At 40.3% G+C, this 20,131-nt stretch overlaps 1 protein-coding gene across 2 annotated transcripts in view; it reads left to right on the top strand.

The window, feature by feature from the left end:
• The window catches only part of TRMT9B (tRNA methyltransferase 9B (putative)), a 63,790-nt gene extending 57,209 nt beyond the window's left edge, over positions 1 to 6,581 (top strand). For both annotated transcript variants that reach the window (XM_075849619.1, XM_075849620.1), the window contains one exon: positions 3,754 to 6,581. In XM_075849619.1, the coding sequence (XP_075705734.1) occupies positions 3,754 to 4,766 (1,013 nt within the window). In that variant the 3' untranslated portion in view covers positions 4,767 to 6,581. The remainder of the gene's footprint in view (positions 1 to 3,753) is intronic.
• Positions 6,582 to 20,131: the final 13,550 nt, after the last annotated feature.

Here is a 20,131-nt window from a genome sequence, read left to right on the forward strand (position 1 = left end):
AAAAAATAATCTCCAGGGACCAAGAAATTGGTCCTGAAGACTAAGAAGTGGTCAGTGATAGGTGATCACTGACCAAAAACGTGAGGGGAATACAAGAAGGAAGGGTACAGGAATGGGTAGTGGATGGGAGAGGTGGGATGCCGAAAAAAGTTGTTTTTTTAGACTTTTTTTTAACTTTTCTTTGACTTTCTCTTCTCTCTCTCTTTCTCACAACCGCTCTGAACGCCTCGCTATCTCCAACAGAGGCGTTCAGGGCGGGAGCGGCAGGATGTGATGTCAGGGAGAGGAAGTGAAGGGACCGATCGCCACTATTGGACAGTTACTCAGGATGGACCATCACGTCAGGTCCCGGCGTATTGAGCTATGATAGCCTGCTATCGGAAACAGCAGCTGTCACAGCTCGTGCACGCGCCGGGGGAAAATGGCGATGCATTTTCCCTGCGACGTACTATTACGTCGCTGAGCGAGAACGTATTGGTTAGCGCGACGGAATAGTACGTCGCTGAGCGCGAAGGGGTTAAGGGGTGTAGTTTTCCAAATGGAGTCACTTTTGGGGTGTTTCCACTGTACTAGTACTACAGGGGCTCAGCAAATGTGACATGGCGTCCTGAAACCATTCCAAAATACAAATGGCGCTCCTTCCCTTCTGAGCCCTACCGTGTAAACAGCAGTTTATGACCACATATGAGGTGTTGCCGTACTCTGGAGAAATTGCTTTACAAGTGTTGGGGGGTTTTTTCCTTCTAGTTCTTGCGGAATTTTTTGTAAAAAATAGTTAAACCTACGTTTTATTGGAAAAAATTTAGATTTTAATTTTAATTTCCAATAATTTCTGCAAAAAACCTGTGGATTCAAAATGCTCAATATACCCTTTGATAAATTTCTAGAGGGGTGTTGTTTTCTATATGGCATCACTTTTGGGGGTTTCCACTGTTTTGGCCCTTTAGTAGCTTTGCAAATGCGACATGGCCTCCACAAACCATTCCAGCAAAATTTCAGCTCCAAACTGCCAAATGACGCTCTTTACCTTCTAAGCCCTGCTGTGTGTCCGGACAGACGTTTATGAGCACATATGGGGTATTGTTATACATGTGAGAAATTGTTTTACAATTTTTACTCCTTTATTCCTTGTGGAAATGAAAAAATGCTAAGTTTTATTCGAAAAAATTTTTTTTTTAATTTTCACAGCCCAATTCTAATAAAATCTATGAAACACCTGTGGGGTCAAAATGCTCACTACACAGCTAGATAAATTCCTGAGGGGTGTAGTTTCCAAAATGGGGTCATCTTTTGGGGGTTTCAGCTGTTTAGGCACCACAAGACCTCGTCAAACCTGACATGGTGCCTAAAATATAATACAATGTTTGTGAGGCCCGTGCTCCAGTCTATTAGCACACTAGGGCCACATGTGGCATATTTATAAAGCAAAACTGCAGAATCCGGGTAATACAGTTTTAGTTTTATTTCTCTGGTAAAACCTTCTGGGTTACAGAAAAAAATGGATTAATATTAAAAATCAACTTCTGCAAAAAAATTTATGAAATTAGTAAATTTTACCTCCAATCTTCTTTATTTCCTGTGAAACGCCTAAAGGGTTAATAAACTTTCTAAATGCTGTTTTAAATACTTTGAGGGGTGCAGTTTTTAAAATGGGGTTATTACGGGGGTTTCTAATATATAAGGCCCCTCAAAGCCACTTCAGAACTGAACTGGTCCCTGAAAAAATAGCCTTTTGAAATTTTCTTGAAAATGTGAGAAATTGCTGCTAAAGTTCTAAGCCTTGTAACGTCCTAGAAAAATAAAAGGATGTTTAAAAAATTATGCCAATCTAAAGTAGACATATGGGGAATGTTAACTAGTCAATATTTTGTGTGGTATTACTATCTATTTTACAAGCAGATGCATTTAAATTGATAAAAATGAAAATTTTTGCAATTGTTCGATACATTTTGGTGTTTTTCACAATTAAATACTGAATGTAACGACTAATTTTTTTCACTAACTTCTAGTACAATGAATCACGAGAAAACAATCTCAGAATTGCTTGGATAGGTAAAAGCATTCCAAAGTTATTACCACATTAATTGACACGTCAGATTAAAAAAATTAGACTCTGTCAGGAAGCGGGAAGGGGTTAATGATCTCATAGGTGTTTAGCTCGTTAGTAGACACATTTTTGATAACGGCACTGTAACGAGCCATGCACCTGTATAATCATTACATGACCAGGACAGATTTTTATCAACTGGAAATAAACAATGAAGATTAAATGAATGATATACAGTAGATCCCTCTGTGACTACTGAAGTATTGTCATGCTAAAACATGAAAGGTCTACAAACTATTGCTACAAAGATGGAAGCTCATAATTCTATAGAATGGCAATGTATGCTGTAGTAGTAAAGGGGTTTTCCAATCTTAGTGGCGTAGCTCTAGGATTTGGCAGAACATTCTGATCGGTGGTAGTCCTCCGCATCGGGTGGCCGGGAGCTTTGCTGTTTAGGGAAACCCTATGACGGAGCTGCCACACTGCGATTGCACTGCGGTTTCTTCATTTTAAGAATCGGTCCCTGTGGTCAGACCTCCACTGAAAACTAAGTGATGGCATACCCTAGCAAAATGCCATCACATATTATGGCGGGAAAATTACTTTAAGATTTTTCTTAAAAACAGCCCCAAACATTACTCCTCCACCAAACTTCACAGTTGTCAGTATGCATTCAGCCAGGAACATTACGTGCATCTTTTTGAAGGATATATTTTTTATGGTTGGAGCTCTGTTTCTCCTATACAAACACTAAATTCCCACATAAACATAGGTGTAAATTTATTAACGGCATTACACCAGTTTTCTGGCCTTTAAAGATTTATGTGGGAACTGAAAAGTATTAGCAGTGTACTTACAGTACAATAATGACATAGAGTACATTGGGACCAGTCACATGACGAAGAGTCGTGTCGTCTTCAAGGAAGACTGTGCAACTAGAATTCCGGTCCCCCGCCAGCGCTAAAAAAATAAATTAAAATATCATAATCAGAGCGACGGGGGACTGGAATGTATATTAGCGCGTGCACTCACAAACTGCAGTGAGTACACTGCTAATACTTTTCAGTCTCCACATAACCCCTTTAAAAAGTAGCAAATTATGGTGCACACCATATTTGCGCAGTAATTTGCAACTTTTTGCAGTTTACCAACGCTTATGAGTTTGTTTTAAAAAGTAGGTGGAGCTTAGGCTAAGGGGCAGGACTATAATTTACATCATAATCTAATTTTACTGTCTGGCGCATAGACAGCACAAGATGCAACAAATTTCTATAAATTTGTGAGATCTTTCTTCTACGGTCTCCAGACTAAGACTGATGAATAAAACGCCATTCTTTGTAAATCTGCCCCATAGAATCTGTTTATACCCACCACTAGAGGGTGCTCAGGAGCTTACTGCTCTATGCTTTTCCTAATGCACCTGTTAGATAGAGTGTGGTTCAACCCACCAATACAAAAGTATTATTTAAATATTTTTTTTGCCACAAAGAATCAAATATTCAGAGATAAGATTTTAAGACGACCACCCAAAACTGCAGTGAAATTTGGTTTTCTAAAGGGGTGGTTCATTCAAAGATGATAGTCAGCATACATAGGGAATATGATGGAAATAAAAATCTGTCATAGAAAAAATTGGTATAAAGCAAATCTGGACAATGATAGCTTTGTGACAATAAAATCTAATGTTTTCCTTTCTTTTTTCATAGTGATTCATCATTTTTCTACGAAGCAAAGAAGAATTCGTGCAATAAAAGAAATGGCAAGAATTTTGCATCCCGGGGGTCAGATGATGGTGTATGTTTGGGCAATGGAACAAAAAAGCCGTCGGTTTGAAAAGCAAGATGTATTTGTGCCATGGAACAAAGCATTACTGCCTCGACGGACCCCAGACACAAACCAGAGTGAAAATAGAGTGAACCCCAATACTAAATCATATGACGTGACCCCACAGTTGGTTAAAGAGTCAGAGAGCATCATCTTACATAACTTGAAGCAGACTTTTGATTCAAAGCAACTACACAACACGAGCACTTGTAGAGCAGGCGAAACGTGTTGCGTGAAGTTTCCTAATGACGACAGTCGACTCTACAGCGCTATTGGAAGATCTATTCGCTCATGGTTCTTCTCCAGATCCCTTGATGAATCCACTTTGAGGAGGCAGATTGACAAGATGAAGTCTCTAAGTCCTATTAGCGGGTGGGTGAATAGCGCCGTGTCTGTACAGCCTTCTCGACACTGTAGTCTCGACCTTGGACACCAGAGGCTCCTACTAAAGGAGCACAGTTTTGATGATGATGAGGTTTTTATTAAAAGTGAACCACACCAAAAACATCAATGGTTTATAGCTTTAGATTCCTCAAAAAATGAAAATGGAAGACACGTTGGTTTGATTCGCAACGATATAAAACAAAACTTAGATGCCAAATACCGCAGCTGTATTTCTAGCAGTGAAGGTGATGCAGGTACCCAAAACAAAGTCTTAAAGAGAACTTCAACCACAGAGTCCAGCGACTCCATTTTGGATGAGACTGTGGCAGCCAGTGACCAAGAGGCAGATGCTTTCGAACCAAAGGCATACATGCGATATTATCACGTTTTCCGTGAGGGAGAACTGCGCTGTCTATTGGAAAATGATGTTCCAGAACTTAGTGTTATAAGTTCTTGTTTTGACCATGGTAACTGGTGTTTAATTGCAGAAAAAAATAATCTTATTCCATAGGTATTTCTTTTTCTTCTTTTACATGAAGTTACTGTTAGTTCGTACTACTGCTATGTTTTAATGTATTTCCTTTTTGTACTGCAAAAATAATAATGTTTTTATTTATTTTATTTGTTACATGTGCAAACAACAATACTTGAAAATAATGTTTTATACAGATTAACCATTAGTAATGGTGTATTTTTACTATTTTTATTTCCTATTATAAATATTCTTTTATTAATTTCCAGAAATGGATATTGAAGCAATACTGATTATGGAAAAATACATCATTACCTGAAGCTCTTGTTGCTACCATCACTGGTGGTTCATTTACTTGGATCTGCCTGGTAATTAGCATTATGAGGAGAATCAGGGTATTTTTACCTTATTATTTTCACTATTTTGTTAGGCAATTCACTACGTTTAGCATGTATGTTAGGAAAGCACCTGACGTACGCGCTAAACATGTACATAGGGCTCCATCAAGCCAAAAAATTATTCTTTTGGTCTGCACTGGGCTGGTATACGATGGCCTATCATTTTTAAAGTATGGAATAGCGTGGTAGACCACGCTATATTTATACAATGGAATCCCATTAAAAAACGTATACTGCGCGATATACGTCATGGCGTCGTGACGTATACGTTAAACGAATACCATTAAAGACTTTGGGTAATGGATATGTTCAATAGATGCCTAATTGTAGCATTCATGACCCATAGACTAAAATGGTATCCTTTTAACGGATATTCATGAACTCTCAAGACCCCAGTTCATGACATATCAATTCAATGGATACCATTATAGTATTTAGTAACCGATGCCAGTATTGGGGCATCTGTCACAGCCTACATTTAACGTATATGTCGGGAGATTTCCTGGGATAAACGTCAAACGTAGTGCAATAAACAAGACGTAAAGGAGGCCTAAGATGTAGCAGATTTTTTCCTAAACACTTTATACAGCAAAAAAACATATACTTTAGAGCACCTTCACACACAGCTTTTAGCAGAATTTTTCACAGCCTTTTTCTTTTTAATCCAAACACAGCATACTCTAGGTATGGCATTTTATACAGGCCTTTTTCTTCATCGGCTTTTCAATATAACATCTAAAAAATCTTGAAAAACGGCTGTACAAAATAACTAGAAATAAAAAATAAACACAAAAACGTATATAAAAAAATGCTCCAAACGGCAGTTTTATTATTTTTTTTGAACAGCGTTTTAAAACGGCACAAAATAACCCTGTGTGAAGGAGGCTATATATACACCTGTCACAAAGAATTTGTTCTTTAGACAGTGACATCTACTATACAATATCCATGGTCCATCAAGGGCTAACAAGTAGTTAATATATAGTTCCTCCCGGTCATAGCTTAGCAGGGGCCGGACACTGCTTTTGTCTACATGCTAAAATAAAAAGGTAGATGAAGCAATATAAAGGGAAATCTATGCCTATCTGTACCGTATTTCCGGGTCAGCATTGTGGTGAACGCATGATTTGCTGAGAGCTGTAGACTGTCCGAGACTCAATCACGCTAGAGCCATGTTGGTGAACGTAATGTGAGTTGAGGCCTGTATAGTGGGTGTACTAGTGAAGCAATAGAGTAGCACGGACATCTTGTAGATTAAATTACATTTGTGCCATCACAAATTCAGTTCAACAAGGATATTTGTCTAATTCCATTGTAAAATGAAATACACTTATATTGTAAAGATCAAAATAAAATACTGTACCTAAAATAGCTCTTTTTATACTCCCTACATGTGAACAACATGATAAATGTCTATTAAAAGATACCTATAAGAAATGTACATAAAATCCTTTAATCTCCAATAAAAAAATGTTTTTTTTCAATTGTCCATTTTTTTCTAATGATTGTTTGAAGTTTCAGGCCCAAATCATCATACACATCAATATGTACATCATACTTGGCTTAAAAATTGGTAAATATGTGTAAACATTCGTGTGGATGGTGATTTGAATTCACACAGGTCTTCATGACAATATTGCATCTGTTGGAAATGATAAGGAGGTGTGTTGTCAACAGAATATGTTAGTAATTCTGCCTCAGGATTTGGGTCCGTACATGAAAGGACCTGTCATAAATTTCTTATGGTAGGTCTCCTTCAAAAGCAGATAAGGAGAAACATAGTGTATATTTTAGTGATTAGTATTTTCATTTCTTCTGAAATAAATAGGATCTGTGTAACCATAAATAATACTGCAATTATTTGGATACTCCTTGAGCGTAATCCCCGTTGCTGATAATCTGGCCGGGGATTCCGCTCCAGGAGAAGCCCCTGATGTCAATGTCCATATATGGACAGTGACTTCAGGGGTTTCCTCTAGGAGCGGAATCCCCGGCTAGATCATCGGCAACGGGGATTCCGCTCAAGGAGTAGCCACTAATTCTGAAGCAGGGAACCATCAGCTCCCTGCTTCAGAATTAGTTCAGAGCGGAGGAGCAGAGGGAGATACTCCGCTCGCCGAGGACTCCCCGGGCCCAGCGCTACTTTAAGCGCTGTGCTCGGGGAAGCCGTTGACGTTACTCTCCATATATGGACAGTGACGCCAGTGGCTACTCCATGAGCGGAATCCCCGTTGCCCACTGGCTGGGGATTCCGCTCCAGGAGGAGCCTCTGACATCAATGTTCATATATGGACAGTGACCTCAGGGGTTTCCTCTGGGAGCAGAATCCCTGGCCAGATGATTGGCAATGGGGATTCCGCTTAAGGAGTAGCCAATGACGTCACTGTCCATATATGGACAGTAACGTCAATGGCTTCCCTGTCCACAGTGCTTAAAGTAGTGCTGTGCCCGGGGAGTCCTTGGCGAGCGGAGGAGCTCCCTCTGCACCTCCACTATGAACTAATTCTGAAGAAGGCAGCTGATGGTTCCCTGCTTCAGAATTGGCTTCAACTGTATCTTACATAGTTACATACATAGTTACATAGTTTGTACGGTTGAAAAAAGACACATGTCCATCAAGTTCAACCAAGGGATGGGAAAGGGGAAGTGGGATGGGAAAGGGGAAGTAAAAAATTTCTACACATAGCAGTTAATATTTTTTTGTTCTAGGAAATTATCTAAGCCTTTTTTAAAGCCATCTACTGTCCCTGCTGTGACCAGCTCCTGCGGTAGGCTATTCCATAGATTCACAGTTCTCACAGTAAAGAAGGCTTGTCGCCTCTGCAGGTTGAACCTTTTTTTCTCCAGACGGAGGGAGTGCCCCCTTGTTTTTGAGGGGGTTTTACATGGAACAGGATTTCACCATATTTTTTGTATGCGCCATTCATATATTTATATAAGTTAATCATGTCCCCCCTTAGTCGTCTTTTCTCAAGGCTAAATAGGTTTAGTTCTTTTAATCTTTCCTCATAACTTAGATTCTCCATGCCCCTTATTAGCTTCGTTGCTCTTCTTTGTATTTTTTCCAACTCCAGGGCATCCTTTCTATGAACTGGAGCCCAGAACTGGACTGCATATTCTAGATGAGGCCTCACTAATGCTTTGTAAAGTGGTAATATTACATCCCTGTCCCGCGAGTCCATGCCTCTTTTGATACACGACAATATTTTGCTGGCCTTTGAAGCAGCTGATTGACACTGCATGCTGAAATTTAGTTTACGATTTACAAGTACACTCAGATCCTTCTCAACAATTGACTCCCCCAGTATAGCTCCCCCTAGGACATATGATGCTTGCAGGTTTTTCGTACCCAGATGCATAACTTTACATTTATCTACATTAAACTTCATCTGCCAAGTGGACGCCCAAACACTTAGTTTGTTTAAATCTGCCTGCAATTCACAAACATCTTCCATAGTCTGAACTATATTGCATAGCTTGGTGTCATCTGCAAAAATAGGACGCAGATACTGTTGACAGTGGGACATACCCCCGGTCGCCCAGGACAGCGGGACACCGCCCGGAATCTGGGACAGTCCCGCTGAATCTGGTACAGTTGGGAGGTATCCTTTTCATATGTACTATTAGGGCATGTTTAACTGTATTAGCTAGAGCTTGGAATTATTGATGGGAGGACCACCTATAGAAGGAAGTCCTTCAAGATATCCTGATAGAGCAACCAATTATCTTCTTTAATTTTCAAACGTGAATCTGAAAAATAAGAGGTGGAATGTAATTGGTTGCTTTGGGCAATTGTTTTCCTTTGAACCAGTTTTGATAAATCTCCCTCAAGGGATCTGGCCTACCCTGCATATCAGTTCTTTAGGGCCTATTTAGTGGTTGGGTCCTGTAGCGATTTTAGCTTTATGCTAATTTGTTTCTTAATGTCCAAGTGGGCATGTTTTCACTTTAGACCAAGTGGGCGTTGTACAGAGGAGTGTATGACGCTGACCACGCTGTGTGTCTGTGCACTGCCAGAAGCTGGGTGGTAACGAAGAGAAGTGGATGATGCAGATTCGTCAGCATCATACACTTCTATTCATAACGCCCAGCTAGTACAACAAGTAAAAACGCCCAGATGTACACACACAATACACGCCCAGTTGGACATAACTTTAAACACGCCCAGTTGTATATAAGAAAGGCTCATTTGCATAAATATAAAAATGGTCATAACTTGGCCAAAAATGCTCGTTTTTTAAAAAAAACAACACGTTACTGTTATCTACATTGCAGCGCCGATCTGCTGCAATAGGAGATAGGGGTTTGAAAATCTGGTGACAGAGCCTCTTTAAAGTAATTAAAAACAAGTATATTTCTCAGGAAGCCTCTTCATGCAATATAATATTAAAGCACATATCTATGATTATTTTGCCATAGAAACTGCCATTTGTAGTTCATAGAGATCCTGGGGAGTCTATAATATGCAACTATGCAAAACTTTACTGACACTTTAGTGAAGGGTAGGGGGCTATCAACCCTGATACGATAGTTATATAATTTGCTTTTGACTTTGCATAGTTTTACTGTTCGCATGGCCATTGCTAGGAGTGTACTGGTGCTGTTCAGAAACTTTTTCTGAAATGGATGTCAATTAAATGGGATAAACAAGGAATGATTATGCAATAGTATCATTTTTGTTTGGGTACAGTCAAAAATGATGCAAATGGGTTCACCCTGTGGGGAAGAATTTGCCTGCAATACTGATGCAGTCCATGTTTGTGTGCAGATGTTTTTTTGTTTAGTTTTTTTACACAATTTACTTACCACGCTCTTAAGCTTCGTTCACATCTGCGTCAGGGCTCCGTTTCCTCGAAGCTCTTTGTCGAAACTGAGCCTTAACTGACACAAACGGAAACCAGGACTTTCCGTTTCCATCACCATTAATTTCAATGGTGACGGATCCGGTGCCAATGGTTTCCGTTTGTCTCAGTTGTGCAGGGGTTCCGTCATTTTGACGGAATCAATAGTGTAGTCGACTATGCTATTGGTTCCGTTAAAACGACAGAACCCGGCAGAACCCGATGGTTTCCGTTTGTGTCAGTCAGGGCTCCGTTCCGATGGAAATCTCCAACGGAACGTCGGAATGGAGCCCTGATGCAGATGTGAGTGAAGCCTAACTTACCACTATCATCAGTGTCCTGGTGATTACAGAATCAGTCGTGATCACTGGGACAAACAGATGCAGCAGCACTGCCAGTCACATGACCTTCAGCTAGGGCTGCCTAATTATACTTGAGACCATACATTTACTATGGAACCAAATATGCAACTCAGCTCTCTACTCACTGAAATATCTCAACAAGGAGATGAACAACCGGAGCAGGTAAAAAAGAGGTGAAATCCTCAACACCACAAAAAACAGAGACAAAATGATAGTTTTTTTACCGCTCAGACGGTTGTAGATGTAAACTCTGAAGTGTCCATCAAGGGTTTGACCTTCCCCCAGTTAGCATGCAGAAAGAACGATCCAAATTTCCACTGGTGTGTATATCTCGCTGGTACTTGTGGTTCCACACAGAAATGAAACTGCAGAAATGCAACTGCTTGCTGTGTATATCCTCGTACTTGATGTTCTAAATAAAAATAGATATAGATAAAAGCATAAGATAAGCTCTTGTAACACGCCAAATAATGCAATCCGACCCTGGGTTTCACCCTTCTGGCTTCCTCTGGGGCATGCATCAAGTACGAGGATATACACAGCAAGCAGTTGCATTTCTGCAGTTTCATTTCTGTGTGGAACCACAAGTACCAGCGAGATATACACACCAGTGGAAATTTGGATCGTTCTTTCTGTATTCTAGCTGGGGGAAGGTCAAACCCTTGATGGACACTTCAGACTTTACATCTACAACCGTCTGAACGGTAAAAAACTATCATTTTGTCTCTATTTACTATGGAACATAGTAAAAAAGTGTCAGACACATATTTTTGTATATTCATGCATTTTTGTTGTTAATAACTAACTTTTTAATATTGTTAAACTCAAAATGATCCAATTACGTAGATCTGTCCGCCTCCAGTATTCATTTTTTTCAGCTTAACTTGCATTGAGAGCTCCTTTGACCTCATGTTGTGGGTTCACTAGAACAGCTTGCAAATGCCACACCTGGAATCAACTTCAGACCATTTACCAGCTTAATTGATGATGGATTAATGAGGGAATAGCTCATAAAGCCCATTAAATAGCTTTTGAGATAATTGTCCAATTACCTTTGGTCCCTTGAAAAATAGGCAGCTACATATTAAAAAAGCTGTAATTCCTAAACCCTTCCTGAAATTAGGATGTGAATATCCTCAAATTAAAGCTGAGAGTCTGCACTTTAAGCCCATATTGATTATATAACTGTATATTCAATATGTTTTGGTAAACAGCTAAAATGCCAAAACTTGTGTCACTGTCTAAATAATTCTGGACCTAACTGTAATTGTTGTGTCTCATACAACAACACAAGGTGAGCATCCTGCATTCACCGCCCCCTGACTTACTTTTTTTATCGTTTAGAAATATTATCCAAGGAAGCGATATGTCCTTATTTATTTTTAAGTCTCAAGGTGACAATGTATTATATAGTAACTAATTAATTTTAATGGGTGACATGTAATGCCAATTTTCCCTGGCAGTGGCCACCTGTAGCTTCCCTGAGCCCTGGCGATATCAGCTGATTATCTAGAGTAGGGGATGTTCAGATGGGACAACCCCTTTAACCCCTTAAGGACGCAGCCTAGTTTGGGCCTTAAGGCTCAGAGCCCATTTTTCAAATCTGACATATTTCACTTTATGTGGTAATAATGCCAGAATGCTTAAACCTATCCGAGCAATTCTGAGACTGTTTTCTCGTGACACATTATGCTTCATGTTAGTGTTAAAATTTGGACGATATATTCAGTGTTTATTGGTGAGAAATTGCAAAATTTAGAGAAAATTTATAAAAAATTTAATTTTTCAGAATTTAAATGTATCTGCTTGTAAAACAGACGGTTATACCACCCAAAATAGTTACTAGTTCACATTTCCCATATGTCTACTTTAGATTGGCATCGTTTTTTGAACATTCTTTTCTTTTTCTTGGACGTTACAAGGCTTAGAACATAAACAGCAATTTCTCATATTTTTAAGAAAATTTCAAAAGCCTTTTTTTTAAGGTACCTGTTCGGTTCCGAAGTGGCTTTGAGGGGCCTATGTATTAGAAACCCCCATAAAACACCCCATTTTGAAAACTAGACCCCTCAAAGTATTCAAGACAGCATTTAGAAAGTTTATTTAACCCTTCACAGAAATTAAAGCAAAGTAGAGGTGACATTTTCAAATTTAATTTTTCTTGCTGAATTTCAATTGTATTCAATTTTTTTCTGTAACACAGAAGGTTTTACCAGAGAAACACTACTAAATATGTATTGTCCAGATTCTGCAGTTTTTAGAAATGTCCCACATGTGTCTCTAGTGTGCTCGTGGACTGAAACACAAGCCCTAGAAGCAAAGAAGCACCTAGTGCATTTTGAGGCCTCTTTTTTTCTTAGAATATATTTTAGGCAGCATGCCAGGGTTGAAGAGGTGTTGACGTGCCAAAACAGTAGGAATCCCCCAAAAGTGACCCCATTTCGGAAACTACACCCCTCAAGGAATTAATTTATGGTTGTTGTTGTTACCATTTTGACTCCACAGTTTTTACACAGCACGTATTTGAATTGGCCTGTGAAATTAAAAAAATGAAATTTTTTCCAATAAGATGTCATTTTTCATCAAAATGTCTTATTTTCACAGGGAACAAAATGCCCCATTTTGTTGCACAATTTCTCCTGAGTGCAGCAATACTCCATTTGTGGCGATAAACTGCCATTTGGGCCCATGGGAGGCCTCAGAAGGGAAGGAGCGCTGTGTGTTCTTTGGAGTGCAGATTTTGCTGGATTGGTTTTCGGGTGCCATGTCGCATTTGCAGAGCCCCAGAGGTATCAAAGCAATGGAAACCCACCAGAAGTGACCCGATTTTGGAAACTACACCCCTCAAAGAATTCATTTATGGGTAATGTGACCATTTAGACCCCATCGTTTCTTCACAGAACTTATTTGAATTGGGCTGGGAATTAAAAAATATACACTACCGTTCAAAAGTTTGGGGTCACCCAGACAATTTTGTGTTTTCCATGAAAACTCACACTTATATTTATCAAATGAGTTGCAAAATATAGTCAAGACATTGACAAGGTTAGAAATAATGATTTTTATTTGAAATAATAATTTTCTCCTTCAAACTTTGCTTTCCTCAAAGAATGCTCCATTTGCAGCAATTACAGCATTGCAGACCTTTGGCATTCTAGCTGTTAATTTGCTGAGGTAATCGGGAGAAATTTTACCCCATGCTTCCAGAAGCCCCTCCCACAAGTTGGATTGGCTTGATGGGCACTTCTTGCGTACCATACGGTCAAGCTGCTCCCACAACAGCTCTATGGGGTTGAGATCTGGTGACTGCGCTGGCCACTCCATTACAGATAGAATACCAGCTGCCTGCTTCTTCCCTAAATAGTTCTTGCATAATTTGGAGGTGTGCTTTGGGTCATTGTCCTGTTGTAGGATGAAATTGGCTCCAATCAAGCGCTGTCCACAGGGTATGGCATGGCGTTGCAAAATGGAGTGATAGCCTTCCTTATTCAAAATCCCTTTTACCTTGTACAAATCTCCCACTTTACCAGCACCAAAGCAGCCCCAGACCATCACATTACCTCCACCATGCTTGACAGATGGCGTCAGGCACTCTTCCAGCATCTTTTCAGTTGTTCTGCATCTCACAAATGTTCTTCTGTGTGATCCAAACACCTCAAACTTCGATTCGTCTGTCCATAACACTTTTTTCCAATCTTCCTCTGTCCAATGTCTGTGTGCTTTTGCCCATATTAATCTTTTCCTTTTATTAGCCAGTCTCAGATATGGCTTTTTCTTTGCCACTCTGCCCTGAAGGCCAGCATCCCGGAGTCGCCTCTTCACTGTAGACGTTGACACTGGCGTTTTGCGGGTACTATTTAATGAAGCTGCCAGTTGAGGACCTGTGAGGCGTCTATTTCTAAAACTAGAGACTCTAATGTACTTGTCTTGTTGCTCAGTTGTGCAGTGGGGCCTCCCACTTCTCTAGAGCCTGTTTGTGCTGTCCTCTGAAGGGAGTAGTACAAACCGTTGTAGGAAATCTTCCGTTTCTTGGCAATTTCTCGCATGGAATAGCCTTCATTTCTAAGAACAAGAATAGACTGTCGAGTTTCACATGAAAGCTCTCTTTTTCTAGCCATTTTGAGAGTTTAATCAAACCCACAAATGTAATGCTCCAGATTCTCAACTAGCTCAAAGGAAGGTCAGTTGTATAGCTCCTCTAAACAGCAAAACTGTTTGCAGCGGTGCTAACATAATTGCACAAGGGTTTTCAAGTGTTTTCTAATCATCCATTAGCCTTCTAACACAATTAGCAAACACAATGTACCATTAGAACACTGGAGGGATGGTTGCTGGAAATGGGCCTCTATACACCTATGTAGATATTGCATTAAAAACCAGACGTTTGCAGCCAGAATAGTCATTTAGCACATTAACAATGTATAGAGTGTATTTCTGATTAATTTAATGTTATCTTCATTGAAAAAAACTGTGCTTTTCTTGCAAAAATAAGGAAATTTCTAAGTGACCCTAAACTTTTGAACGGTAGTGTATATTTTTTTCCAATAATATGTTGTTTTAGTTCAAAATTTCTTATTTGCACAAGAAATAAAATACTCCATTTTGTTGCCCCATTTGTGGTGATAAACTGCTGTTTGGGCCCATGGGAGGGCTCAGAAGAAAAGGAGCGCTATTTGTTCTTTGGAGTCCAGATTTTGCTGGATTGGTTTTCGGGTGCCATGTCGAATTTGCAGAGCCCCAGAGGTTTCAAAGCAATGGAAACCCACCAGAAGCGACCCCATTTTGGAAACTACACACCTCAAGGAATTCATTTATGGGTAGTGTGACCATTTAGACCCCATAGTTTCTTCACAGAACTTATTTGAATATTGCTGGGAATTTTTAAAAAATAATTATTTTCCAATAATATGTATTTTTGGCTGAAAATGTCTTATTTTCACAAGAAATAAAATACTCCATTTTGTTGCCCAATTTGTGGGTTCGATTAAACTCTCAAAATGGCTAGAAAAAGAGAGCTTTCATGTGAAGCTCAACAGTCTATTCTTGTTCTTAGATATGAAGGCTATTCCATGCGAGAAATTGCCAAGAAACTGAAGATTTCCTACAACGGTGTGTACTACTCCCTTCAGAGGACAGCACACACAGGCTCTAACCAGAGTAGAAAGAGAAGTGGGAGGCCCCGCTACACAACTGAGCAACAAGACAAGTACATTAGAGTCTCTAGTTTTAGAAATAGACGCCTCACAGGTCCTCAACTGGCAGCTTAATTAAATAGTACCCGCAAAACGCCAGTGTCAACGTCTACAGTGAAGAGGCAACTACGGGATGCTGGCCTTCAGGGCACAGTGGCAAAGAAAAAGCCATATCTGAGACTGGCTAATAAAAGGAAAAGATTAATATGGGCAAAAGCACACAGACATTGGACAGAGGAAGATTGGAAAAAAGTGTTATGGACAGACGAATCAAAGTTTGAGGTGTTTGGATCACACAGAAGAACATTTGTGAGATGCAGAACAACTGAAAAGATGCTGGAAGAGTGCCTGACGCCATCTGTCAAGCATGGTGGAGGTAATGTGATGGTCTGGGGTTGCTTTGGTGCTGGTAAAGTGGGAGATTTGTACAAGGTAAAAGGGATTTTGAATAAGGAAGGCTATCACTCCATTTTGCAACGCCATGCCATACCCTGTGGACAGCGCTTGATTGGAGCCAATTTCATCCTACAACAGGACAATGACATAAAGCACACCTCCAAATTATGCAAGAACTATTTAGGGAAGAAGCAGGCAGCTGGTATTCTATCTGTAATGGAGTGGCCAGCGCAGTCACCAGATCTCAACCCCATAGAGCTGTTGTGGGAGCAGCTTGACCGTATGGTACGCAAGAAGTGCCCATTAAGCCAATCCAACTTGTGGGAGGGCCTTCTGCAAGCCTGGGGTGAATTTTCTCCCGATTACCTTAGCAAATTAACAGCTAGAATGGCAAAGGTCTGCAATGCTGTAATTGCTGCAAATGGAGCATTCTTTGACGAAAGCAAAGTTTGAAGGAGAAAATTATTATTTCAAATAAAAATCATTATTTCTAACCTTGTCAATGTCTTGACTATATTTTCTAGTCATTTTGCAACTCATTTGATAAATATAAGTGTGAGTTTTCATGGAAAACACAAAATTGTCCGGGTGACCCCAAATTTTTGAACGGTAGTGTATATTGATATACAGTTTTAGGCCCCATGAACATGGCCGTAATTCGGATCAAAGTACGGACCCATTCATTTCTATTGCCCACGGACGCCTTCCCGTATATTTACGGGAAGGCGTCCGGGCTGTAGAAATGACCCGCAAAAAAAGGACATGTCCTATTTTTTGATTTTACGTACCGTGCTCCTGATATAACGGTCTGCAAATGCGAGTGTCTTTCCGAGGCCAGCCGTGCATGTAATCACCAGTCGTCATTACGGGCACGGCCATGTGCAGTGGGCCTTAGGCTGGGATTTCACGGCGACTTTGGCCGCAACACTGGTCGAATACACAAAGATCGCTTTGGAACCAGCTTTGGAAAATTTGCTCTCCAAAAGCCAGTTGGCGCTTCATTCATTGTAAACTCCGCCTTGCGCACAGCGTGTATGAAATGCCCACATATTTGGTATCATTGAAGTCAGCAGAAGTTGCCAAGTATGTATTCCGGTGTGTTTACCCAGTGGCTGCACCAGATGTCAGAAGAGGTCACCTGAATTCAAATACTGTATTTGGAAAAAAAATTACAGTTTTAATTTTTTCAATGAAAGACAATGAATTGTCTGGAAAAAAACAGAGGGCTAAAATCTTTGTGTCACTAGTCAAATAGCTTGGGGGTGTAATTTCCTAAAAAGAGTAATTTCGGGGGTGTTCACAGTGTTTTAGCACTTCACAACATCTGTAATGCTCGTATGGTGTCAGCAAACCAGCTTTAGAAAATTTGCTCTCCAAAAGCCAGTTTGTGCACCCTTCATCGTAAGCGCCTTGCGCCCAGCTAGTACAAAATGCGCACACATTTAGTATCGCTGAAGTCGTCAGAAGTTGCCAAATATGTATTCAGTTGTGTTTACCCAGTGGCATGCACCAGATGTCAAAAAACATCATCTAAATTCACATATTCACATTTGTTTTAAAATTTATTTCCCCTTTTTCCTTTTACATTTTTTAAAAAGAAAAATATATATATTATTTATTTTTACAAAATATGGAAGCCCAACGTGTTCTTAAAAAACTAAGGCCAGGTTCAAACGAGCATGTTACGTCCGTAATGGACGGAACGTATTTCGGCCGCAAGTCCCGGACCGAAGACACTGCAGGGAGCCTGGCTCCTAGCATCATAGTTATGTACGATGCTAGGAGTCCCTGCCTCGCTGCGGGACAACTGTCCTGTACTGTAATCATGTTTTCAGTATGGGACAGTAGTTCGACGGAGAGGCAGGGACTCCTAGGATCGTACGTAACTATGATATATAAACACTAGAGAAGAAAGGAGTCCATAACTATCAAGTATGAAAAATATCTTTATTAAATATCTTTATTAAATAACAAAAAATGAGAATCTAAAGCACATCTCTAACTGGATCAGCATTTACATGTACAGATAAGGGTATGTTCACACGCTGAGCCAAAAACTTCTGAAAATACGGAGCTGTTTTCAAGGGAAAACAGCACCTGATTTTCAGACGTTTTCTGAGCAACTCACGTTTTTCGCTGCGTTTTTTACGCCGTTTTCGCCGCGTTTTCGTGCCATTTTTTCAGCCGTTTTTGGAGCTGTTTTCAATAGAGTCTATGAGAAAACGGCTCCAAAAACGTCCCAAGAAGTGTCCTGCACTTCTTTTGACGAGGCTGTAATTTTACGCGTCGTCTTTTGACAGCTGTCAAACGATGACGCGTAAATTACAGGTTGTCTGCACAGTACGTCGGAAAACCCATTCAAATGAATGGGCAGATGTTTGCCGACGTATTGGAGCCGTATTTTCAGACGTAAAACAAGGCATAATACGCCTTGTTTACGTCTGAAAATAGGTCGTGTGAACCCAGCCTTATAGTTATATGTACACACAGTATATAACATGGGAAGTTACAATGTCAAAGACAAAAGAAACAGAGTAAAGAAGCTCAAAGTGAAAGTTTACACCTGATAAAGGTAACAGGTGCAGTGACAGTAAGTGAGACCAGACAGAGCCTCAATAGTGAGCTTACCCATGTTCAATTAACGTGATGGCTTGACCCAGAGGGTGAGGTAGCGCCCCGACGCGCGTTTCGCTTGTAGCTTTATCAAGGTAAGCTTGATAAAGCTACAAGCGAAACGTGCATACTGCATGCAGCAGCGGCAGCCAGTCTGACTCAAAGTCTCTGACCAGTTTCCACCCCCACACAGCAGACAGACGTTGCTGGCAGGATAGACTGAGACAGTGCCCACCGTTATTGAATTGACCCTCAACTACTAGTGTTTGGCAGGTATTGGAAATTATGCCTTTTATAATGTAGTGGTTAGCTTGTTTTCCTTCCATTTGAAAGGGCACTGTTTTAATCCCCGAGGGTTTTTCTTTTTAAAAACATATTATTAATATCTTAATTGTATTAGGTTAAGTTCACACTAGCATTGATATACGTTTACCGCTCTTCCATCAGAGGAAGAGGGGATCGATACATTAAACGGAAAGCAACAGTTCCATTAGAATTAACATTGAATTTAATGGTAATTCTTTTGTATCAGTTGCTTTCCGTTTGTCTCCGTTCACTATGTTTCAGTTCTTTTGAACGGAAATAAAAGTTCTACAGACTGCCCTTTTGTTTCCGTTAAAAAAAATGGAAACCTAGCAAACGGAGATAAACGGACAGCAACTGATACAAAAGAATTACCATTGAAATCAATGGTAATTCTAACGGAACCATTGCTTTCCATTTAACATATCGATCCTCTCTTCCTCTGATGGAAGAGAGGTAAACGTATAGAAACGGTAGTGTGAATGAAGCCTTATTTTAATAGTTTTTTTTAATTCAACTTCAGTTGTGCCCGTACTCTTCTTTTTACTATCCCACTCGTGTGATCACTTATAAAAGGTGTTAGTTATGCTCTTTATTATCACTGAGGCCCCATGCACACGACCATGCCCGTAATCACAAGTTGTGATTACGGGCACGGCCGGCTGCGGACAGTCATCCATATTTGCGGACCGTGCTCCCATTATAAAGTATGGGACCATGGCCCATAAAATAAAAAAATAGGACATGTCCTATTTTTTACGGAAGGTTTCTACGGCCATTGAAATTAATGGGGCTGTAATTACGGACTAAATCTATGGTCGTGTGCATGGGACCTTACTCTTGAGTTTGTAATGTGTCCGTAAAAATTTTGGTCTGTCCGGGATTTTTAGCTCAGTTGTCCAGAAATTTCTGAAGTGGATGTTGGCAACCTTGACCACGTCCTTAGGATGCGGATACAATTGAGTTGACTAGCGCTGCCCTGGCGAGGCACATGATGCCTCACCATTCGGCGCTTTAGTGATGATGCAGTCGGCGCGATGACCATGACGTCATCGCGCCGCTGCATCGTTCCGATGCAGGAGGACTGACGTCGCTGGAAGATGGCGCGGCAACAGGACAGGTAAGAAAATGTGGTTTATTTCCTTCTACCGTGGGCACTATAGGGCACTACATAGGGGACTATACAGGGAACGAGAACTACAGAAGACTATATAGGGAACTAACTACAGGGGACTAAATAGGGGCCCTTATCTACAGGGAACGCCTAAGGGGGCCCTTATCTAAAGGGAACGCCACAGG

The sequence above is a fragment of the Rhinoderma darwinii genome, chromosome 1 (genome assembly GCF_050947455.1).
Source record: "Rhinoderma darwinii isolate aRhiDar2 chromosome 1, aRhiDar2.hap1, whole genome shotgun sequence".
NCBI classification, from domain to species: Eukaryota; Metazoa; Chordata; class Amphibia; order Anura; family Rhinodermatidae; genus Rhinoderma; species Rhinoderma darwinii.